At 41.6% G+C, this 20,832-nt stretch overlaps 1 protein-coding gene across 1 annotated transcript in view; it reads right to left on the bottom strand.

The window, feature by feature from the left end:
- BRF1 (BRF1 RNA polymerase III transcription initiation factor subunit) overlaps positions 1-20,832 on the bottom strand; it is a 178,828-nt gene that overhangs the window by 39,727 nt on the left and 118,269 nt on the right. The window contains exons 12-15 of the mRNA XM_027895346.1: positions 8,626-8,687; positions 6,346-6,427; positions 6,196-6,251; positions 4,081-4,337 (exon numbers count right to left, since the gene is read on the bottom strand). Coding sequence (XP_027751147.1) covers positions 4,081-4,337; positions 6,196-6,251; positions 6,346-6,427; positions 8,626-8,687 — 457 coding nt within the window. The remainder of the gene's footprint in view (positions 1-4,080; positions 4,338-6,195; positions 6,252-6,345; positions 6,428-8,625; positions 8,688-20,832) is intronic.

Here is a 20,832-nt window from a genome sequence, read left to right as displayed (position 1 = left end):
TACAGTGGATTCCATTGTGCTTCACAGTCCTGCTTCATTTCTTCCAAGGCAAATTCTTCAGGAGATTAACCTGACACATTTAGCCCCCTGATAATAGATCCTGTCTTTTCTGATATCATTACCAATTTCAAGCACATAGCAAGAAACAGGCTTAAAATTTCTTAAAAGTGGTGACTTGAAAGCTTTCTTGTTCCCCCATTTTCTTGGTACAACACATTTCACTTTACATGTAATGGTGTAAGATTCAGCTCAAGTAAATATAAAATAAATTATTGAGCTTCCAACCAAAAGCTTCCAGTTCTAAAAACCCTTTTTCTTGAACTTGAAGTGCTCCAGTGCATGGCACAGCTCTAATTGTAGCTCAGATTTTAAGTAGCTTGAAGTGGCTATTGTTCTTTTCTCAGAGTTCAACATATTATTCTTTTGCTTCATATGCACAGAAGACATTAGTGAAGATAAACTGTGCAACTAGTAATTGAAATCAAAGTTGAAACATCTATTATGGTAACATACAGTGTGCCACATCTTCAACACGCCGAGAATTGAAGGCTTTTGCGTATGAAGCACCAGTCGTGACATTCACTGGAGCAAAAATGCATTAAGAAATGGAATGAAATACATTTACACAACATAAAATTTCCTAAAATTACTTACATTGTCATTACTAGTCTTCTGCCATCTTGACAGATAAAATAAGTACAGACCCAGTATAATTCTGGGAGACGTGTCTGAGGAAAGCACAGCTTTTTCTAAAGCTCAAAAAGTTCAATGTCAAAACCCCAGTTTGCTTCTGAAAATACCGATGCCCATAATATCCACCCACCTAAACAGGAGAAACCTGCACGATCTTTGGAAGAATTATTTGCAAGTAACTTCCCAACAAAATTGCAGAAAATAGTGAACATTTCTTAGATTTCAAAATCAGGATTTTTTTTATGAAATAAGATGCAGATAAAACTACGTCGCCTTTGGAATCTGCATAATCATTAAATGATTATAGTAGCAACAAAGCTCTAATAAAAGAGTCACTAACTGAAAGACTTATCCCGTTTAAGCTTGCTCCTGGGACCATGCCTAGCATTCCAGCTCTTTACAAATTTCTTGCAAATCAACAACTTTTTACAAGACTGTGAAAATTGTTTATCATTATCACATCAGGAAAAAAATGCTTTTCCAATATTTTAACTGATGAACACCGTAACTGTTACTTTATGTTACACTGTAAAAAGAAAAATCACTCAGATATTTCACCACGTCTGGATGAGAACCATTTTTTTAGGGATATCTAAAGTTCTCTGTGCGGAAGTAACAACACGGAGTATTTTATAGCAAGGGGAAATTAGGAAGATGGACATGAGGATGAACTTCCTATTTCCTGGGTGCTACAAAATGCATATGAAGATGTTTCTAAGACAGGTGACAAACTTGACTGCATCATCAGTCCAAACCTGGTGTGGCATGCAAAATGGTTTGCAAATGGAAGGCAATAAAGATACTTATTGATCTCTCTATATAAAATAATACACTTTCCTAACTTTATACCTTTACAGAAGTGCTGCTTTCATCACCAAGAGTGAGTATTCTTTTCCTATCCTGTAACTTGGTACTCCTTGTACTGGTACCTTCTAACTGGGATCAGGACTGAAACAAGAACTCCTTAAAATCTGACTACAACTCTGATAAACTGAATGTTTGACCAGCTCAAAGCCTGGATATTCGTATGGTGCTACTGCAGTCAATGCAGGTTACTAAATATTTAAGATACATAAAGACAAACATGCAGGACTGTAAATCACTACACGCCAAAACTAGAGATGATCTTTAAGGTCCCTTCCAACCCAAAACATATGATTTTTCTTCTCTGCAAATGCCTTGTGGAAAAAGATACATCATGTACTTCACTCATTATTCTAATGATCAGTGTTCAGGGGTTTTATTATTATTAATTGCATATAAATTACCATGATTTTTGTATCCTTGGGAAAGCATTTAGCCATTCACCTCTCAGAGGAGCAATGCTGAACAAAGGGGATGAAAGCTCAGCATATAAGAGCAACGCAGAACACACAAATTTATGCATGCCATTTAAAAGGCATGGCATTTAGACTACTAGCAAAAAAATCAAAAATATGTCATAAATCTTTAATTGTAAAAAAACCCCAAACTAATGTTTGCCAAGTCCTTGATAACATTTAAGCATGAACACTGCCTACTTCAGGAGTGCAAAATCTTCTTAACTCACTTATCTGCATATATCCTCAACCTCCTCTGAAGTGTTCTGCTGCAAAATTCATTGTATCCGAGATCTGCTAATCATCATCAGGAAACTCTGTTATGCATCTTAAGGACGTACTTTAGGCTCTCAAGAGGAAAAATAAACACGTTTTATTAGCTGCTTTTGGAAAATACTGATTTGTATTTATTTAGAATCCTTTTCAAGTTGCACCACTGTTAAATTAAATATTTATGGCATGATTTTACAAGGAGTTTAACACCTGTTAAGAGTTTAACACGCTGACTTCAACAGGAGTTCCAAAGGCCCAGCATTTCTGTAAACCCTGGAAGTGACAAGGTTGGGATACGGCGAAGAAGCTCGAGATGGATGTCACTGCTGAGCTCTGCAATGCAACCAGGATTCTGCCCAGCCTCTATTTCCCATCCAGTGCTGCATTTCTGACAACAGAATTAGCCATATTGTACTAGTGAATGACTAGAAATACCCGGCATTAATACCTGCAAACTGAAAATCAAGCATAAGCTAAATGCTGTTAAGTTAATCCTCAGTGCATCTTCCCTGTCCTTGACAACTTACATGCTTGGACCATACAAACACCACTGAGCAGCAGCTTACAGAGACTAAAACCCACAGTGTGTCAGGAGCTGGAAAGCAAAGCTATTGATATTGAGAGTGAGAAGTTGAACAAGGATGAAGCCAAAAATACAGAATAAAGAAGAAAATATGCCTGACACACTGCAAAAACCTGTATCCTAGTGATAGTGGGGCCAGTGGCTTTGGCATTTGGCTTCTCAGCCAAAACTGAAGCCCACACTTCAGGCCTTGCTGTCAACTGAAGTCAAAATAAGGGGTTAGGTTTAGTAATCCTTATTTTGTTTAGCTTCTGAGAGACTTGCACTTTACAATCCCTCCCATCTTCGTGTTTTCAGGTATCCTACGTATCCCATTCTTCCACAAACAGATTATTTCTCACACCTTGTAGGTGGTTGCCCTCCTGACCTTCCTGGTCCTTTACCCAGTTGCAACACTGTGCCTAAGTCTGAACTACAGACAGTCTGAACCTATAATTCTGGAAGCAAAATAATGTTATCTTTTCAACAGAAAATAAATAGGTAACATCTAAGTATGAAATTACTATACATCAAAATGATTCAAATGATGAACAATGTGATTTCATAAACTTAAGACAGATAAAATAGTTGAATATTGAAGATTGGACACATCAATCTCCTTATACACTTTACAGCACATTACAAATCTGCCCAGCAAGTTGAATATCTTACTCATTAAAACAGGAGCTTTCATTGCACCATAAAACATTTTCGAATGGAGACCAGAAAACCAACAAGCATATTTACAGTAAAGCTTTATATCTGTGTCATCAATTAACAACAAAAGTTTGGAATAAAACTAAAATAAAAGCTAATCAAAGCAGCTAACTGTCAAAACAGATGGGAAATGTATTTTTCAAATCAAGCAAAAAGCCAAAGCTTTCGAACATTTAGTGCTGCGTCAGCTGATACAGACAACTTAAAGGAAGAATAGCAAATGTCAGGATTTTATGAAGAAAAGGTGTCCCTGACTTAAAGATTCACATTTATGAATTTCCATTGATTTTTTTTTTTTTTTTGTGGGGCTTCAGGATGATTAACTAACACCAAAGCAGACCTCTGAAAAGTGAACTATAAATAAGGTGTTGCCATGATACTGAAGGCAAAATAAATAAAAACAGAGCCCCAACATTATTTCAGCCTCAAACAAATGTTTCAGTCCCTACATTGTCTGGCTCAGAAAGATACATAGACAGTCTCACAGACAGAGATATAAATGAACAATTGCAGTACCTTTTTCCCACACTGTTTACAGGGTTGGCTATATTCCTACTGGCAATAGATTTTCTTCTTGACAGCTTCTTGGTGTTGGGGCTGTCATCAGTGTTGTCATCCTCTTTCTTTGTTGTGTTACTTCCTTTGCTGTTCAGGTCCCTTAGCACATTATAATTAATTTTACTTGAGATTTTCTTCTGTTCTAACATCTTTTCAATTGCCTCTCCTGCTGTGCTGGCTTGAATTGGCTCCCGCTTCTTTGCAGATTTCTTTGGCTTAATTAAAATATAAAATTAGTGATGTAGATACAAACAAAGTTTCCATGAAGCAGAGGGGCGAGTTACAGTGCAGCAGTCCTGGCTCAGGTGCTGCTGAGGTGGGGATGCAGGCGGCGTGCCCGGGCTAAGCCAGCGCTCCCTATCCTGCCACTCAACAGGACCAGAGTGTCTCTTTTCTCTGAGAGATAAATGTTTGCTTTTTTGCCAAATGCCCAGTGTATTACAAATTCTTTACTTAGTATCTGCAACGCTGCCAGAGAAGAAGGATGGGCCATTTCTCACGCACGAGAAAAAAAAGAAAAAAGGGGGGGAGTGAACTCCTGTTACAGGAATATGGACCCTGATAGCATCACCCACACAGAAATAAAGAATTTCCCCTGCTAAAACTGCCTTTAAAGTTAGAGTGAAGCTGGGTCACGACTCCCCAAAGCACTGACAACTCTGCATCGAAGCTGCAACGCTGGTTTATATCAAGTCTGAAAGCGGCGTGGGAAAGCATCTACCCAACTCCTCCTCCTCACTGGAAAAGGCCAAGAACATGAGCAGCAGCTTTCTAAGCACGGACTGGCATTAACACCGACAGAGAGGAAGCAGGAGGCTGCAGACACACAAGCACTGCGGCAACGTCACCGACAAGTGCCTTTCCCAGGCACGGGCTGCGGGGGCTGACGCTGCGCAGAGCCAGGCAACGAGAAATGACACCGGAGAACACTTGCAGCCATGTCCCATGCCTGGGTAGGTACGAGAAAAAAAAAAAAAACCAACACCCCAGAATCTCTGTTTCTCATTTGGCATTTTCCTTTTCAAAGGAAGGTTTTAACACCAAGCTCCGCAGGAGATTTATTTTTTAATGGATAATAGCCCCTCTGTTTACCTACACGGGTCAAGTGCTACCTTGAAACTGGAAAGCACCATATTAATCAAGTTCTACTCGAGCTGTCAGAAACAATACCGGGTTAGAGAAAAACTCCTGTGTTGTCCGAACAAAAAAGTGGGTGTTTGGGGCTACTTGGCGGTGCCAACGAGTCATACAATTTTGAAAATTGCTGGTAGACTGCCACGTCTGCGTGAGCTCAGGATGAATGAGAAACTCTGAAGCATAAAACAGTGTTTCATTGTCTGGTTTTGTTTTTGTTGCTGAAATACCTAAGGGAAGCAGGAAACTCTGTCTTTCGCATTAGTCGGAAAAAAAAAGATAGAGGATATATGCACTAAAAACTAACATGGATTTTTGTTGCATGTGGACGATTTGACTTGTCACTTGCTCAATTACACAAAATACTAATGCTGTAAATCGTGAATATACGGCCAATTAGGCTGTTTAAACTGCTAAACATAGAGACAGGACATGCCATTTGTTAACATAACTGTCGCATTCTTTATGAAAGGTAGAACAAAATACTCCTTCAAGTGACTGTAACAAGGATCTGTTCAGTTCTCCATAAAGAAATCATTATTGTAAGAGCAAAGAAAGCCACTGAAGTTATGGCAAGTACAAACAAATTCCCCATGCACACGTTAAAAAAAAAAATTAGGCATGTCTTAAGACCTGGATTTTAATAAGCAAGCAATTAGAACAGCAATCATAAATGCAAAGAGCTAGCTCTGACTTTGACATGCACAGAATTTTCTCATAATAGTAATTTAAAATAAAGTTTTGGGCAAGAAAGCGTTTTACTCACCACCTGAAAAAATACAGACTTGTAATTCAATAACAGCCAGAGATACAAAAGCTTTTGCTCGTTTAGTGGTGACCTGTACCAGTATGCCCATAATCCTACATGGAGCTGATCAGCAGATGTCATGAATTTCCAAGACATTTTCAAACAGACACAATTAACACACAGTTTAATACCTTGTGTTCCTTATAAATCCCAAGTTCTTTCTCTTTTGCTATTCTTGCTTCCTTTTCTGAAAGATGACAAAAGGGTAAACCAGCATGAAGATTAGACTGCATATTTCAGCAACACCAGCCAAAAGGAGAATTTCAGTCCTACAGACTTACCTTTTTGTTCCTTCAAATAATCTGCATTTTCTTTCATCCACAGCTCTGCTTTTATCTGAGCTTCTGTTTCGTTAAGAATATACTAAAAGACAAAACAAATTTATCTACTTTCAGAAATCAAATCGAAAACCATAGAGTAAAAGTGAACTGAAAAACAACTGGCAAGGTCAAGTCATATTCTATTTTAAAAAATGCATTAATAAAAGAAAACATGAGTGAGATGTGACAATCAGAGAGCATTTCTAGTAATTTCTAAAGCTGACAAAAGCAATGACCTGTTTTCAAAAAACAGTGCTTGGTTTCCAAACTCTGATGGAGTGACCAAAAACCATCCAGGACTCATTGTACGTGGTCTGTAATTAACCAAAAATGATCCTGGGTTTAGGATCTTTTTCAGATGATACGAGAGGTTATCATGACAATATGGTTGTCTGCAAGTAATTCTGTGTGTTGATGGTGGTCTGTAATTCAAAACAGAATAGGAACCATTGCCCTGTGCAACCAAAACAGAAACATATGTCTTCTGGGTAGGTTTCTGCCAAGGTTTAGGCAGAGTTACTGAGATTATTAGTTCAATGGCCACATTTGTGTGAAGGAAACCAGCTTAGATTGCTGGAGTGTTAGTCCTCTAAATTTTAGAGAGCTGGGTTCACTAACCACATCCAGGCTTATTTGCAGTTAACTTCACTTAGTTTCAGTAACATCATTAGTGGGAATGGAGCTGTAAAACACATCTAGGACTATTCAGATGAATCACAGTAATAAATAAACAGATAGGTAGCAATTACTTAATTGTAAATTACTTAAATGTAAAAATTAACACAGTATTTAGCTCAACTATCAATGAAACAAAAGTCAATGCTGTTTGGCAGTGAAGAGCTGCAGAATAAAGACAAATTAGGCCATCTGTCATGAACAAGACACTTTAATTTTAAGCAGTGCACCCAAGAGTGGTAAAACAACGTTTAAGTGCAAGAAAAACAATTTGATTTCTCTATCTTTTGGGCCTGAACATTTGAGATTTTCTCCAAAGTAAAATGTAAATCCAGGATTTCATAAAAAAAATAACTCCAGTCAAATTAAACTAATGCAAGGAGGAGTCCTTCCTCTGAGGGCAAACAAGGCAAGCAAATGGCTGTGCAAGTCCTGGTTTATCAGACCAATATTTTTACTCTTTCATCTGCTTCTATTAAAAGTGGACCATAATAGTAAAACCCACTTCTTCCTAGCTCAGTTATTCATTCTGCTTAGGCTTTCAGGGAGTTCATATTCTTGGGCTTACAATATTACAGTCTACTGCCACAGAAATGAACATGAAGTCATAAAAGCAGAGTTATGACCTCATCACAGAGCCTAGAAAGAGGAGAAAATGTGCTTGTTCTTCTGCTGCAATTGTTTAAATTATGGACTGGCTATAGTGGAAAACTTCAGCATTCCCACTCCCTCCATTCCACATCCACTCCAGTCGTGAGACACTGAAGCCCAGCCCAGCAAGCCCCACTTCACAGCTACAGTCAACTCATCACCAGCAACACCTTAGAGATCAGTAACCCCTGTGCAACCTCACCACTCTCAGTGACTTTGCACCCCAAAAGGAGGTTTTAGCATTGCCATTATCTGTTCCAATGGCACTGTAAACCAGAGTGGTGGCTGGAGAGGGCGTCAGGCTCTCCATTAGGAGAGCTGGACTGTCATGTGTCCAAGCACTGACCTGGCCTCCAACAAGCTATTTTCCACAGCTATCTGTCTGCCCTGCTCAGGCTATACGGTAAAGGGTGTTTTTTGCTGCCACACAAATAACAATACATCCAGAAAACATTACAGAAATCTTTGTAAGGACAGAGAAGCTACACATGCTGGTTTTATAGTTTAGTTTCCATGGCAGCCTCCTATGCTGAATATATCTTATTAAATAATCATATTAAATATATCTAATAATCTTGTTAAATATATCTAATTAAATAATGAATTTAGAGCTCCACCAAACTTTTAAAAGTCCTCCTTTAGAATAAAAGACATTCTGAAACTTAATCATTCCAGCATGCTATGAGCAAGCAGCAGCAGTCTCATATATGTATATTTTTATAACTTGGGCAAGGAACAACAAATTCATGCGTTTGCCTGAATATCAGTTTTGCTCTCAGATCACTGAAACTGCTCAAACCTCTCTGTGGATCAGAGAGAAGAGGCAGTTGAGGGGAGAGGATAGGCCAGGTAAGAACCATTTTTTTTTCCCAGATATCCAGATGCAGAGACACTCGGGATAAGAGGGCACCTTACCCGATCTATTTCACTGTCGTCGATCCCACTCAGATCTAATTCGCCATCTCCTGTATTCTCACCTACAGAAAAGGACACATTTTAATCAGCCACGTTCGCTCAAAATTCATCACAACTCAAATTCCACAGTAATGTAACACTTCAGGACTGTCCTTCAGAGATCTGCATCCTTCCACCTTCATCCAGGAGGTTTAATGTGTTGCTGAGTATTTTCAGCATGAAGGTACACGCAAGCACAAATTCACCACACTGAATTTAAAGTTCAGGAATCAGCACAGTTTTCTTCGGTGCTAAAAATCTGTCAGAGACTTCCAGTCATCTTTTTCCCCCCCATTTTAATTTACAGCTACAAATGTTCAGCAGGAAGCTGGGGAAACCATTTTAAAAGATGGCTATTTTTCTTTCAACATAACAAGAATTTCTCTGTCAGAGCCTATAGGTCAGTAATTTGTCTGTAAATTATGACTTAGAAAATACCTTCTGTTTTCAGGGAAGCAGCACTGACCAGTGAATAACACATCATGCCCACAGTCACATGATGGCTTTCTTCTCCACTTTCTGTATTTACAATTTCACTGCAATTTTGCTAGTTTGGTAGCCATTAAGACTTCTCCTGAAAACAAATTTTTAAATATTCTGTCCATTAAAAAGCATAACAGCACAGAACTGAGGCCTAATTTGGGACTGGCACACTGTACAGCGGCAAAACCTTATTTTCCACATCACATTAAAGTACTGTAGTAATACGCTATTAATGTATCCAGGTAGAGAACAAAACAAATTATTCAACAAAGACTTATGCTGGAAAATGAAGTAATCTTCTTGGTCACCTACATTACATCTAATAAAGATCAAACACGAGATGACCTAACCAGTTTACTTGTAGAAAAGAAAGGCAAACAAAATTAGGTTTCAACAATCTGCAATAACAAATTAAAACCAAAATGGTGCAGAGCAGCTTGGCATCTTCACAATTCCCACTCCCCAGTACTGATGATGTGTCTTCCCACAAACCAAGATCTTTGAACGGTTTGATTCCCCAGCCTGGTGCTCCTGCAGAGCTCTGGACCTATGGAGGGGGATGGCAGCAGCAGTTCCTTGATTCAACAGCAGCTTATGGCAACCAAATGGCAAAACAAGCAAAGGCTGGAATTACAAGCACTCCCAGAAGATGCAAACGATGCTCTGCTTGGCAAAACTCAAGAGTTTAAACCAGTTGCCTGAAGTACATAAAATCACAGGGCTGTGAATCCAACCAAAACACCTGGTTAGGGATAGAGGCTGCGCTTCCTGAAGTGGTACAAAGGGTCTGGATGCTCAGCTCAACAGACAGCAACTGGTATCGGACACTGAGAGCTCACAAATGTCTTCTCAAAATCCACCTTAAAAAAACAACAGAAAGTTTTAAACTTTCCTCACCAAGTCATCAAAAAAAATGGGTTTTACCTCCACAAAAATGCCATGTCACAAGGAACAGCATAGAATCACAGAATGCTAAAATCACAGAATGGTTTGGGTTGGAAGGGACCTTTAAGACCAGCTTATTCCAAACCCTTGCCATGGGCAGGGACACCTTCCACTAGACCAGGCTGCTCAAAGCCCCATCCAGCCCAGCCTTGAAGTCTTCCAGGGATGGGGCAACCACAGATCCTTTGGTCAACCTGTTTCAGTGTCTCTCTACCTTCAAAGTAAAGGATTTCTTTCTAATATCCAATCTCAAACCTCTATTAGTTTAAAGCCATGCCCCATTGTCCTGTCACTCCAGGCCCTTGTAAAAAGTCCCTCTCCAGCTCTCTTGTAGCCCCTTTAGGTATTGAAAGGCCACATTTAGTTCACCTGAAGTCTTCTCTTCTCCAGGCTGAACAATCTCAATTCTCTCAGCTTTTTATCCCAGGAAAGGTGCTCCAGCCCTTCATAACACTATCCTTTGATTTTTTCCTGAGATTATCTCATAAATGCAATACCAACTTTACCAATTCAGATAATGTGGTGCTAATATGACCGAAAAGGCCTAAAGGAACATTTTTCATTGCTGTTACATTTAGAAATTAATTGCACATTAGACCCAGGCACTAGATTTACCTGACAACCTTTTTCCCCCAAAATACTCTAAAAGTGTAAAAGATTTTATAATAACTATATAATTGATCAGTACATATGCTTTTCTTCTGGTCTGATCTCCATATAGTGCAGTAAGAGCAGAACTTTCTGCAGCAGTGCCAGCAGCTCCTCGTGCAGGCACCCTACTACCAGCCAGGCTGGGATGCAACCACAGGACATGGCCAAGCACTCCGTGGCTGAAGGACACAGAGGAAAAGCAAGGTGACAAATTACATCCCTGTGGTTTGCCACCTTTTAATGTAATTCACTGGAATTTTTTTAGAAGAGCATAATCATGCAAAGTGTGGAGAGGAGTCACCCACAGGAGTGCAGGGTATTCTGGAAAATAGCACTGCACGTCTCTCCTGCTGGAGTGGAGATCCCAATTTTCAGTTTGGTTTACCTGCACAAACACAGGATTTATTTTTCTTCCATATTCATTGCACCAGGTAAACTAAGCTGTCCACACTCTCTGCACAGGCTTGGAAATCGGGACAAAGGAAAAGGGAGCCAACCTTGAAAATCATTATTAAGTTCTGAAAATTGTAGGTTGGAAAACCAAAATTTGGAAGTGGTGACAGAACTACTCAACTCACTGCTCAACTTCACATAAAATTGATCCCAATGTTATTTGTTATAAAAACTGCCAAAGCATCTTACATATCCCACTGAAATCAAGCTGCCACTGCTTTTCATCATTATACACCTTGCTCTTCCTATACCCTGCTATATTTTTGGATCAGAGGTTTAAAATTTAATATGTCACAGTACAGTAGGTGTCTGTTCCCTTACACAGCCCTAACATGCCAGACTGAAAATGATGTAATTTCAGGCACCATGAACAATTTCACTTGTCATTTCAAATATAACTTGTTACCGAATTAGGTGCCAGTTTCTCTCATTGCATCAATTAGCAACAGGGATGGAAAACTCATTCTCCAACTGGTAAATTGCAGAGAAGAATCCAAAAGTTACATGTAATAAGCATTTCTTAGACCCCATAACAGCAGTGGAGGGAGTAATTGCAGGATATCCCTCTGCCTGCAAGTCGTCCTTTTTCCTGCCAAAGTGATAGGCATTCATTAAATGGGTTTTTCAGAAGAGAAGGTGCCTTCAAATCCCTAGTTCAATGCTTTAACTGAGAAAAAAAAAAATTGTTTTGCTACAGAACGCCAATTCAAAACAGAACACATCCATTTTGATATGAAAATTTCCACGGCAATCGTTCCCAACAGGAGTAGACCCTACCTGCCACAAATATCCATCTGCTTGATGCTATACCCACTCACTGCAGGGCATGGAAACTAAACCCCTTGCTTTTTTATATACCAGAAAAATCTTCCCAGCTGCTAAACTTCTCAAAACAATTTCAAAATGATCATTTTCTCTTTTAATAAAAGGGTCGAAACGAAATGTTCGACGAAATGAAAACACAGATGTGGCCAACATCTGGTCCAGCCTCTTAAAAGCTTATTTAAAAGCAGCAGCATCACGTGGCACAGCTCTGAGACACCGCGGATTTCTTCTGTTAAGGAAAACAACCACTTTACTGCAGGGCACAGGCAAAAAATAGTTGGGCATTAAAAACAACAACACTCCCTCCCACCCTCCCCTACAAATCCAGCTGTTAAATGAAGGGATCATCAGGAAGAGTGCAAAGCAAGACAGCGAGGACCAGCATATTCCATCATCACCTAACAACTCCGTAGCAAGCGGAGGAGGATGGGCACTTCTAGAGCTTTCCATCAAGGTACTGAATCAGCTACATTCATAACACTTAAAACCATCAATCACCCCAGCCAGCTCCCCAAATATTTAAAAATAAACTCCCCCCCAAAGCCCTCTCTTTACAGCCTTTTAATGTCTTTCCAAGCGACTCCAGTTAGACGCGAGGGCTACAATCAGACACTGGGGATTAGGTTTGTAAACCTGTAGGATTATTTACTGTTCTTGTCATTACTAAATGCACACTAAACCCTCTTTTAACACACCGTCTCCCCCTCTCCCTACCTCTGTGAAGCTAGTTAAATGTATACACAGCACACTATTATAGGGATTTATTACAGAAGAATCATTCCAGCCGATATATTTTAAACCGCACATTTTTAAAAACAGCCACGTGAAGAATGTGTTTTTCTGTTTCTATTACAGGAGGCAGTACTATTTATTGCTGTGCCCAGATAAGAGGATTTCCTTACAGACAGAAATGGAGGCCGAACACTTCCCAGGAAATCCTCCAGAGCAGATATAATAGAAGGCACTTGGTGCTCTGGTCCCATGCAGCAAATATGCCCTTCATCACACCATTTCACAGCCAGAAGAGTTGAAACAAAGAACCCTTCCACCTATTCAGCACAACACCAGATGCTAAGTACTCCCAGTATTTAAGGAATACTTTGGGGCTAGAGCACAACAAACCCTGAAAAGAGTTGGGACATGCTTTTTCAGCTACAAAAATACTTAAGCAACAAGGGCATCAGAAACAGTGGGATTGATTGCTGCTCTCCTGAGAGGGATTAAACCCAATAGGAGCCACAGAAAGCTCCTGCAGTTCCTCAGAGGGGCCCGATGGGGCAGAAACACTTCAGCAGCCCAAACTGATGAGCAGTGCCTGTGCCACTTTGGAAGCTGCAAGGAGCGTGAAGGGAATCATGGAATCATAGAATCAGCTAGGTTGGAAAAGACTTCCGAGATCATCAAGTCCAATCCTTGATCCAATACTGCCGTGGTTACTAGACTATGGCAGTAAGTGCCACATCCAGTCTCATCCTAAAAACCTCCAGAACCCACCACCTCCCTGGGCAGCCCATTCCAACACCTGATTATTCTCTCTGTAAAATATTTCTTCCTAATATCCAACCCAAACCTCCCCTGGCTTTAAGATTGTGCCCTCTTGTCTTACTGACAGTTGCCTGAAGAGACCAACTCCCACCCGGATACGACCTCCTTTCAGGTAGTTGTAGAGAGTGATGAGGTCTCCCCTGAGCCTCCTCTCTTCCAGGCTAAACAACTCCAGCTCCCTCAGCCTCTCCTCACAGGACTTGTGCTCAAGTCCCTTCACCAGCCTGGTTGCTGGGAAGGAAGGCGGTAGCATAGCATCAAAAAAGGCACTGCACAACTGTGCCAGAATATAATTGATTAGCTGATCAGAGGGGACACGAACCCCTCTGGAAGGGAAGATAACTGATTTACTGAGGGGCGTGAAGAGAACAGTCATTAAAAGTGGGTAACTGGGAGGGGAGCGGCAGCGGCGCCGGGGAGACGAAGTGCTGTAGAGATCAGGCAGGGAAGAGAAATGGATGTGAAAATGCCGCAGGAGCAGCAGCAGCAGCAGCAGTGCAGGATGAAGAACGAGGATCGACGGTGTGCAAATGAACACAACATGCATCAAGGCATAAGCACAGTCCATGGGGCTGCAGGAGCAGGTAACACTGCGAGTTTTATTGATATGGGGCTAGGAGCCTCCCTCCGGAGCAGGCTGGGAGGTTATCCTGGCAGTTTTAAGCTGCTGCCAACCTCACTGCTCTGGATAAGGCATTTCTTTGTGCAATGCCAGCCCTCCCTCCCATGCTCCCATCCCACAGCATGAACCCCACGGCTGCCGAGGGGTTCCCCCCGCTTACCTTCGGCAGCATCATAATGTGCCGGCACAGCAAAAGTATTCCACAAAAACAACACGTAAAGGACAGGGCAAAATTGATTGCACTTACTGACGAAATCAGGTCAGAAAACACATGACGTGTATGCTCGTATTTAAGTGAAAATAGTTTATATTTTATTGTAACTGAAGCCACCTTGAAAATTACAGCCTACTCCTTCAAAGTGCCAAATCGACACCAGGATTTAGTCTGATGGTGTGCGGAGCACATGAGGCCACACATACAGCATAAAGATAAATGAAGTCTGTCACTTTATTATTTCCTTCTGCCAAGACAAGGTTAAGGGGTCCTCTCCAGCCAAAGCCAAGTTTCCAGCCTGCTAGTTCCTCAGAGAAAGCAAACACACCACACCATGCAGAGCGAGGCCCTGTCTTCCCAGAAACATTCATTCCTGCTGACGAGGGATGGTGGGAAGCACTGCCGGCCGGCGCCGGGCTGCCTGGCAGTGCCAGGGCACACAGCCCTGGCTCTGCAAAGTGCCTACTGGCCAGCTCCTCATACTTGGACTATAAAAAGTGTAGAGAGACAAAGCTCAAATGGGTGCAAATGAAGGGCAGAGAGGAAAAAGGCAAGATTTAACAAAAACAAAGAAATTCCACATACTGTACTATTGTGGTTGTGCAAGGTCAGGGATGGCAGGGATGTACAAGTTCATCAGCTATTTCCTCACTCCTGTCTATGGAAAACAGGACCCTCTCACAAAGCAAAGCAAATTAAGATCTGGGAGCAGCCCCAGTTGGTTTGCACTCACTGCACTGGGCTCATCCCTGTTGCTGGGCACAGAAGGAGATTTTCCTACAAGATCGGGCCTTAACATGGTGCAGAACTACAAACCCATCATTATTAAGTGCCTGAGCCTATTTCCTCACACTGAGACTCAAGCTCCAGGTGCTACGTGTGTCCTGCAGCAGCTGATGGACACCCGACAACCCTCCCGCATCAGCCGCCGCTGTACGGCAGTCACAGAACAATCACCTCGTCACAGGAACAGAATTTCAAATTTGTGTGCTTAATGATACATGGGAATGAATTATGAGAAAAGGTTTTCCTGCAGTCAATCGTCTCTCACAAAACTTTTATTAGATTCTGAACGTATTTTTTATAAATTAAATTTCCACTTCAGAAAAAATACCCCCAAACCACCAACCCTGCTGCTTTCCTGAGAGCATATCCATACTGAAACAAATGCTATTGTTTCACCTCACAGGCCACACGGGACCTAACCTAACCACATCCACATATTTCGTATCCAGTTAAATGTTATACCTTTAGACCACTCATCTAACAGACATGGAAACTTGTTAACTTAAAGCATCAGAAAAACAGTTAATCTCTCCATTCTTTCCAGAAATCCTGCCTGCAATATGTATATTTTTAAAGCAGGTAGTACAAAAACAGTCCAGCAATAAAGAAAACCTTTCTGATTCTGAAGAGGTTTTTTTTTTTTATAAAGGTAAGCTCATGGTCATTGAACTACATAGCAATATAAAAAGCCCTTAAGAAAAGAACCCTTTCAACCTCCCAAAATAAATACAGCTGTACATTCAGCTTTTGAACTGAAGAACACCTTGATACTGCCCTGAAAACGAGCAGAAGAGGTTCCTCTTCTGGAATAACGTTTGTGTCCCACAAACACCTTTGGAAAACAATGAAAAGGAGCATGATTCATGCAATGTACTTGATGCAGCTTGTTGTTCTTTTCTGAGCTCACAACCCCGCTGCCATGAGGAGTGAGAGGGCAGCTCCTCCAAACAGGATCAAAAAAGATACTTTTTAATGATGAAACTAGTAACTATCAATGATCAACTGACCAATACTCACCCAGAAACATACTAACTAACTACCCCAAGTGCCATTTTTCAGCACCAAGGCCCAGAAGTGGTACAAGCTCCCAGGCAGAGACAAAAGTCTTCTCCATCTTGTGATTTCTGCATCTGGGAATGCTGAGACTGACCACGGTGCTCCTTTTAAAGGTGCCACACACTCACATCTCAGCCCGTGATCACACATTAATCCCCTCCTGCCTGAACAGTTATGGACCTAAAACTTTTTAAAATGGAGACTACAAAGACAGACCTCTCCTACTTATTGCTCTTTTCCAGCCAATCACCAATTCCCTGTTGCATTTTCCTCTTTTGCCTTTTATGCTGTTCTTGGCATCTTTTCTCCCCCTTTTTCTTCCCCCACCCTTCGTTCTTTTTGGTGCCTTCTGGCCTGTATTTTCTGTGGTTTTTTTTAAATCTGTGCAGGGGGATCCAAGAGTAACAGTTTATATAAAGGGAGAGGCCAAGGAGAAGAACTGATCAGCATCTTAATCAGTTCCCCTCTCCAAACCCCACAAGGGCAGAGTGCTGCCGTTATCTCTTGCAGAGGGCGAGGGCCGTCCAACACCCTGGAGAGTCGACAGCAAAAGCAGCCAGACTCAGATCCCACTCCAGCTCACTTTCCCCATACTGCCAGGCCACTATGTAAAACAGCAAGAGCACTTTACACCCGAGCCAGCAGTAAAGGGAACAGCTGGCTCAATGTTTAAGTGCTGAAGCATCATTTCTGCAGCTCGCCGGTGAAGCAGCCAGGTCTTGCCGTGGGCACTAAATGCTCTGCTGTCTGTCCCTGCAAGCCCAGGGTCTTTGCCTGGCCAGCTCTCAGCCACCCCAGCACGAGGACATATGTTTTATTGAGAAGTAAATCTATTCCTGTACCCCACACTAACTAAAAAACAACGGTTAGCTCTGCACTATAGCAAACTTTAAAGCAAATGCAAGAATTTTGCTTGGATTATTTTTATCTATGTTTTTTAAACTGTGAATCCATTTCCGTCCCACCAGGGAAAATTTTGAAATGTATACAGCCATATAAATACATAACATAGACAACCTAATCTGGTGGGTGGTGTCCCAGCCCATGTCAGGGGATTTGGAAGCAGATGATCTTCAAGGTTCCCTTCAAACCCAAACCATTCCATGATTCTGTGACACTACAATATATACACAGACAGTTTTTAAGCTAAAAAGATAAGAGGAAAAAAAAAATAAGGAGGATTGAAATACAACATTTTAAGGCTAATTTGACTGACTGGAACTCAAAAGCAAAGTTAACTTACATTCCTAGGGCACCTCTGAAAAGTCATGGTTGGCTCAGACGATGGCCCAAAAATTAGAGCAATTTTCCTTTAGCAGAAGCACAAACAGTTGAACTGTCACAAGGAAATGCAAACCAGAGCCCAGCCTAACTCTGACGTGTCCCTAGCCACGTCAGAGTTACCACACTTATCCCGTACCCAGCTCCCCACCTGGGGCACAGGTACATGGGCCAGTGTGGGGCACTGAAAGGTCACAGACTCACTTCCCTGTTAACCTGGCCTATGTCAGCTCTCCCATTAAAGCAACAGTCTTTCTCTTCCTTTCACCACCACGGCCTGGATCAAAGAGTTGATCCACGTTAAAAACAGTCTACCAAAGTAACTCACCCAGGTGAGTAAGTAAGTGGAATGAGTCAAACTTTCCACTTAAAACTTTCTCCTAGTCACCCTTACCATCTCTCAGTAAAGCTGGGCTGACCCCCTCTTCTGAGGTTCAGATCTGGTGACAAGCTCAGCACCAGTCACCAGAAGCCACCTGGACTACAGAAATGCTTCAGCAGACAATTATTAGCATTAAAACAACATCACAATACAGTGTATGAAATTATATACCTGAGCCTTTATTTAGAGGAAAAAAAATCAATATGTACCCTGGGTATTTACCACACTGTCCAGGCGGGCTGGATGGTGAGAAGCTGTTAACTGAAAGAAAATTACCAGGTAAGAAATTTCTCATTTTGTTACCCAGCTTCTTCCTTCCTTCGTTGCTAACGAGAAATAGCAAGTGGGGAATTGCAGACATGGGGAGAGGGAAGAGAAGCTGTAAGTTTATTATTTGTTATTACCATATTAGAATAACAGGTAAGAGCAGAAAGCTCCCCTGACAAAAGCAAAAGCTTTGAAAAGAAAGCAGGGAGGTGGGAACCTGACCCGAAAGAAAAGCCTCTGAGATGGACGGGGGATGGACTCAGAGCAGGTATCAGGCAGGGTTTCATGCCACTAGGACTATCAGAGGCGTGAAGTAGAGAGAGATGACACATAAGATCCTGACTGGTTCGGTGATCAGGATCACCAGCTGGGGTTTACAAACCTGGAACTAGGCAATATTTGTTTTGAATTCTTAAAAGGAGGCAGCTACAGAAACGCAGATCTGTGCTCAGAGCATCAGACCATTACACAACAGATGTCTGCAGCCAGCACAGACCATGCTTTTAAATAAAAATCATGGAGGTTGAGCAATTTCTTGTTAGATGAAGTGCCATCTTTTTGTCTCTGACCATACCAATGGCTGAGAAACATGTAGGTGGATAAAGCACTTCTCTGTCTTGCCCTGGACCCAAACAGAGCTCTTGTAGGAGCCCTTCCCCAGGGACCAAGGCGGTTTTGTGTCCATTCAGGCATATACATGTGACGCATAAAAGGATCTCTGCAATCCAAAGTATAGGCATTGCTTGGGTGGCTCCAGGTGCCAGTGGAGCATGGCAAGCTTCCCTGGTCACCTGGCCAAACTGCAGCACAAGCTGCTGTAGGCAGCACAGGTACCACAGCAAATTCCTGGAGAGCATGGGGGTGGACTCTGTCCTCCACCTCCTCCTCTTCCCTGATGTTTTAGGGACTGCAATGAGCCTTCTCCCAGATGCACAGTAGACAGTGGAGAAGGATTTTAACATTTTGCCCGCAGCACCTCTGAGGCCCCGAAGCCTTGGCATTTGGACAGACTGATCCGTAAGCACAGCACAATTAGCATGTGTACTCCATATGCCTGAGATCCATCATTACAGTGCCGGAATGCCCTCTGACACCACAACTCTCCAAAAGAAGAAAGCTGTGGAGAATAATTTGTCTTATGCTCCAGGAATGGTGGAATACAGCACTTCTGTGCACAGGAGGTTTAGGTGGAGCTGGAGAAATAACCTTTTCCCAACAAAGCCCTGCAGCACGATTCACCTATAGAGAAGAGAGCCAGTTTCAAAGCCGGCCTTTCAAGCTAATGGCTATCAAAAAGGCCAGCCATCTGCTTGTGCAACCTGTCCTTATGATTAATCTCAACATCTGACTTGTATATAAAGTTTAGATACTAAGAGGACTATACTTCATATGTCATTTCAGCTAAGTTATGCACTGCTGAGTTTACAGTTTCTCCCCAATCTGCCCGTCTTCTCCAGGTTACAAGCACTCAAAGGACTCTGCTTAAATGTTGATTAGATGCAAAGTGAAATGATGACTTTGGAAAGATTTTAGTAAGTCTTGAAAACCAAGTAAGCATTTGAAGTAGTGCACTGGAAAATATAAGGTCCCACATCCACATGCAATTAACTCTTTATTTAAATACAGAGGCCTCTACTTAACATGGTATTGCAGAGGCAAGAACAAAGTCACAAATCATGGCTCGGTCTCACATACACTGAAAGGATTCATGGCTCTTTCTGCCGTGCACCCATTTTATTGTACAGCATATGGCACAGTATCAAAGTTGTTTTTCTCTAATTAACTGAATAACGATGCTTTCCCATGGGCCTTAGTCTAGGTTCACCATAACATACTCTATTATGGCACCAGTTCTCAGAAACATGGCTATGTGTCCCCAGCCCACTGGGAGACAGGGAACTGCATTTCATGTACCAATTCACTCAAACACATTCAGCATCACGTGTAATATTGATTTCTCTGAAACTGGGAAAGTTTATTTAGAATTAACTAAACCAAAGTTATCTTCTGAAAATAAGCTCTGGATAACTTTTTAGTATTTCATTACAAAATGAAACGCAGCCCACCAGATCATGATTTAAAATTCAGACCTACTGTCCTTTTTATAGAATAGATGTTTATATGATTATATTTTATTTCTTTTCTGTTCTTTTACTTCTTTAGATAAGAAGAGACGTATTGCTCTTTAAGCTAGTTTTAACTGGGTAAACACTTTCCACAGCAGACTTCAGCATCATTAACTTCACAGCCTGGGATAATGGGCTGACAGAAGGGACTGATGAGGGAAGAGCTTGCAAGGTGCACAGAATCCCTCTCTCCTGAAGGAATAAGATTTTGAATCCTACTAGCAAGATAAAGCAGAGAATACTAAAGTCCAGACAAACCATTCCCATGAAATTCCCTTCACGCCATCAAAACCAACATAAAAATCATTAAATGCTAAAACAAAGTCAAGCAAAGGAATATTACTGTCAGTGAACGCCAACTGAAATGAATGATGTGGGTCGAAAGTGTTTGCTGACGTAGCTACAAACTGCCACTAAGACTTGAGGGTTGGGGCAGTGAACTGGTCTGTGGAACAGCTCCTCATTCCTGCTGAGGAGAACCAGGCACGTGGACATCTCAGCTCTGCCATTGCCCGCAGGGACCGAGGGGATG

The sequence above is a fragment of the Empidonax traillii genome, unplaced genomic scaffold, assembly GCF_003031625.1.
Source record: "Empidonax traillii isolate 1590-97213 ecotype Southwest subspecies unplaced genomic scaffold, ASM303162v1 scaffold457:size789790, whole genome shotgun sequence".
NCBI classification, from domain to species: Eukaryota; Metazoa; Chordata; class Aves; order Passeriformes; family Tyrannidae; genus Empidonax; species Empidonax traillii.
Note: the sequence above shows the minus strand (reverse complement) of the source record. Positions and strands in the feature narration are given on the sequence as shown.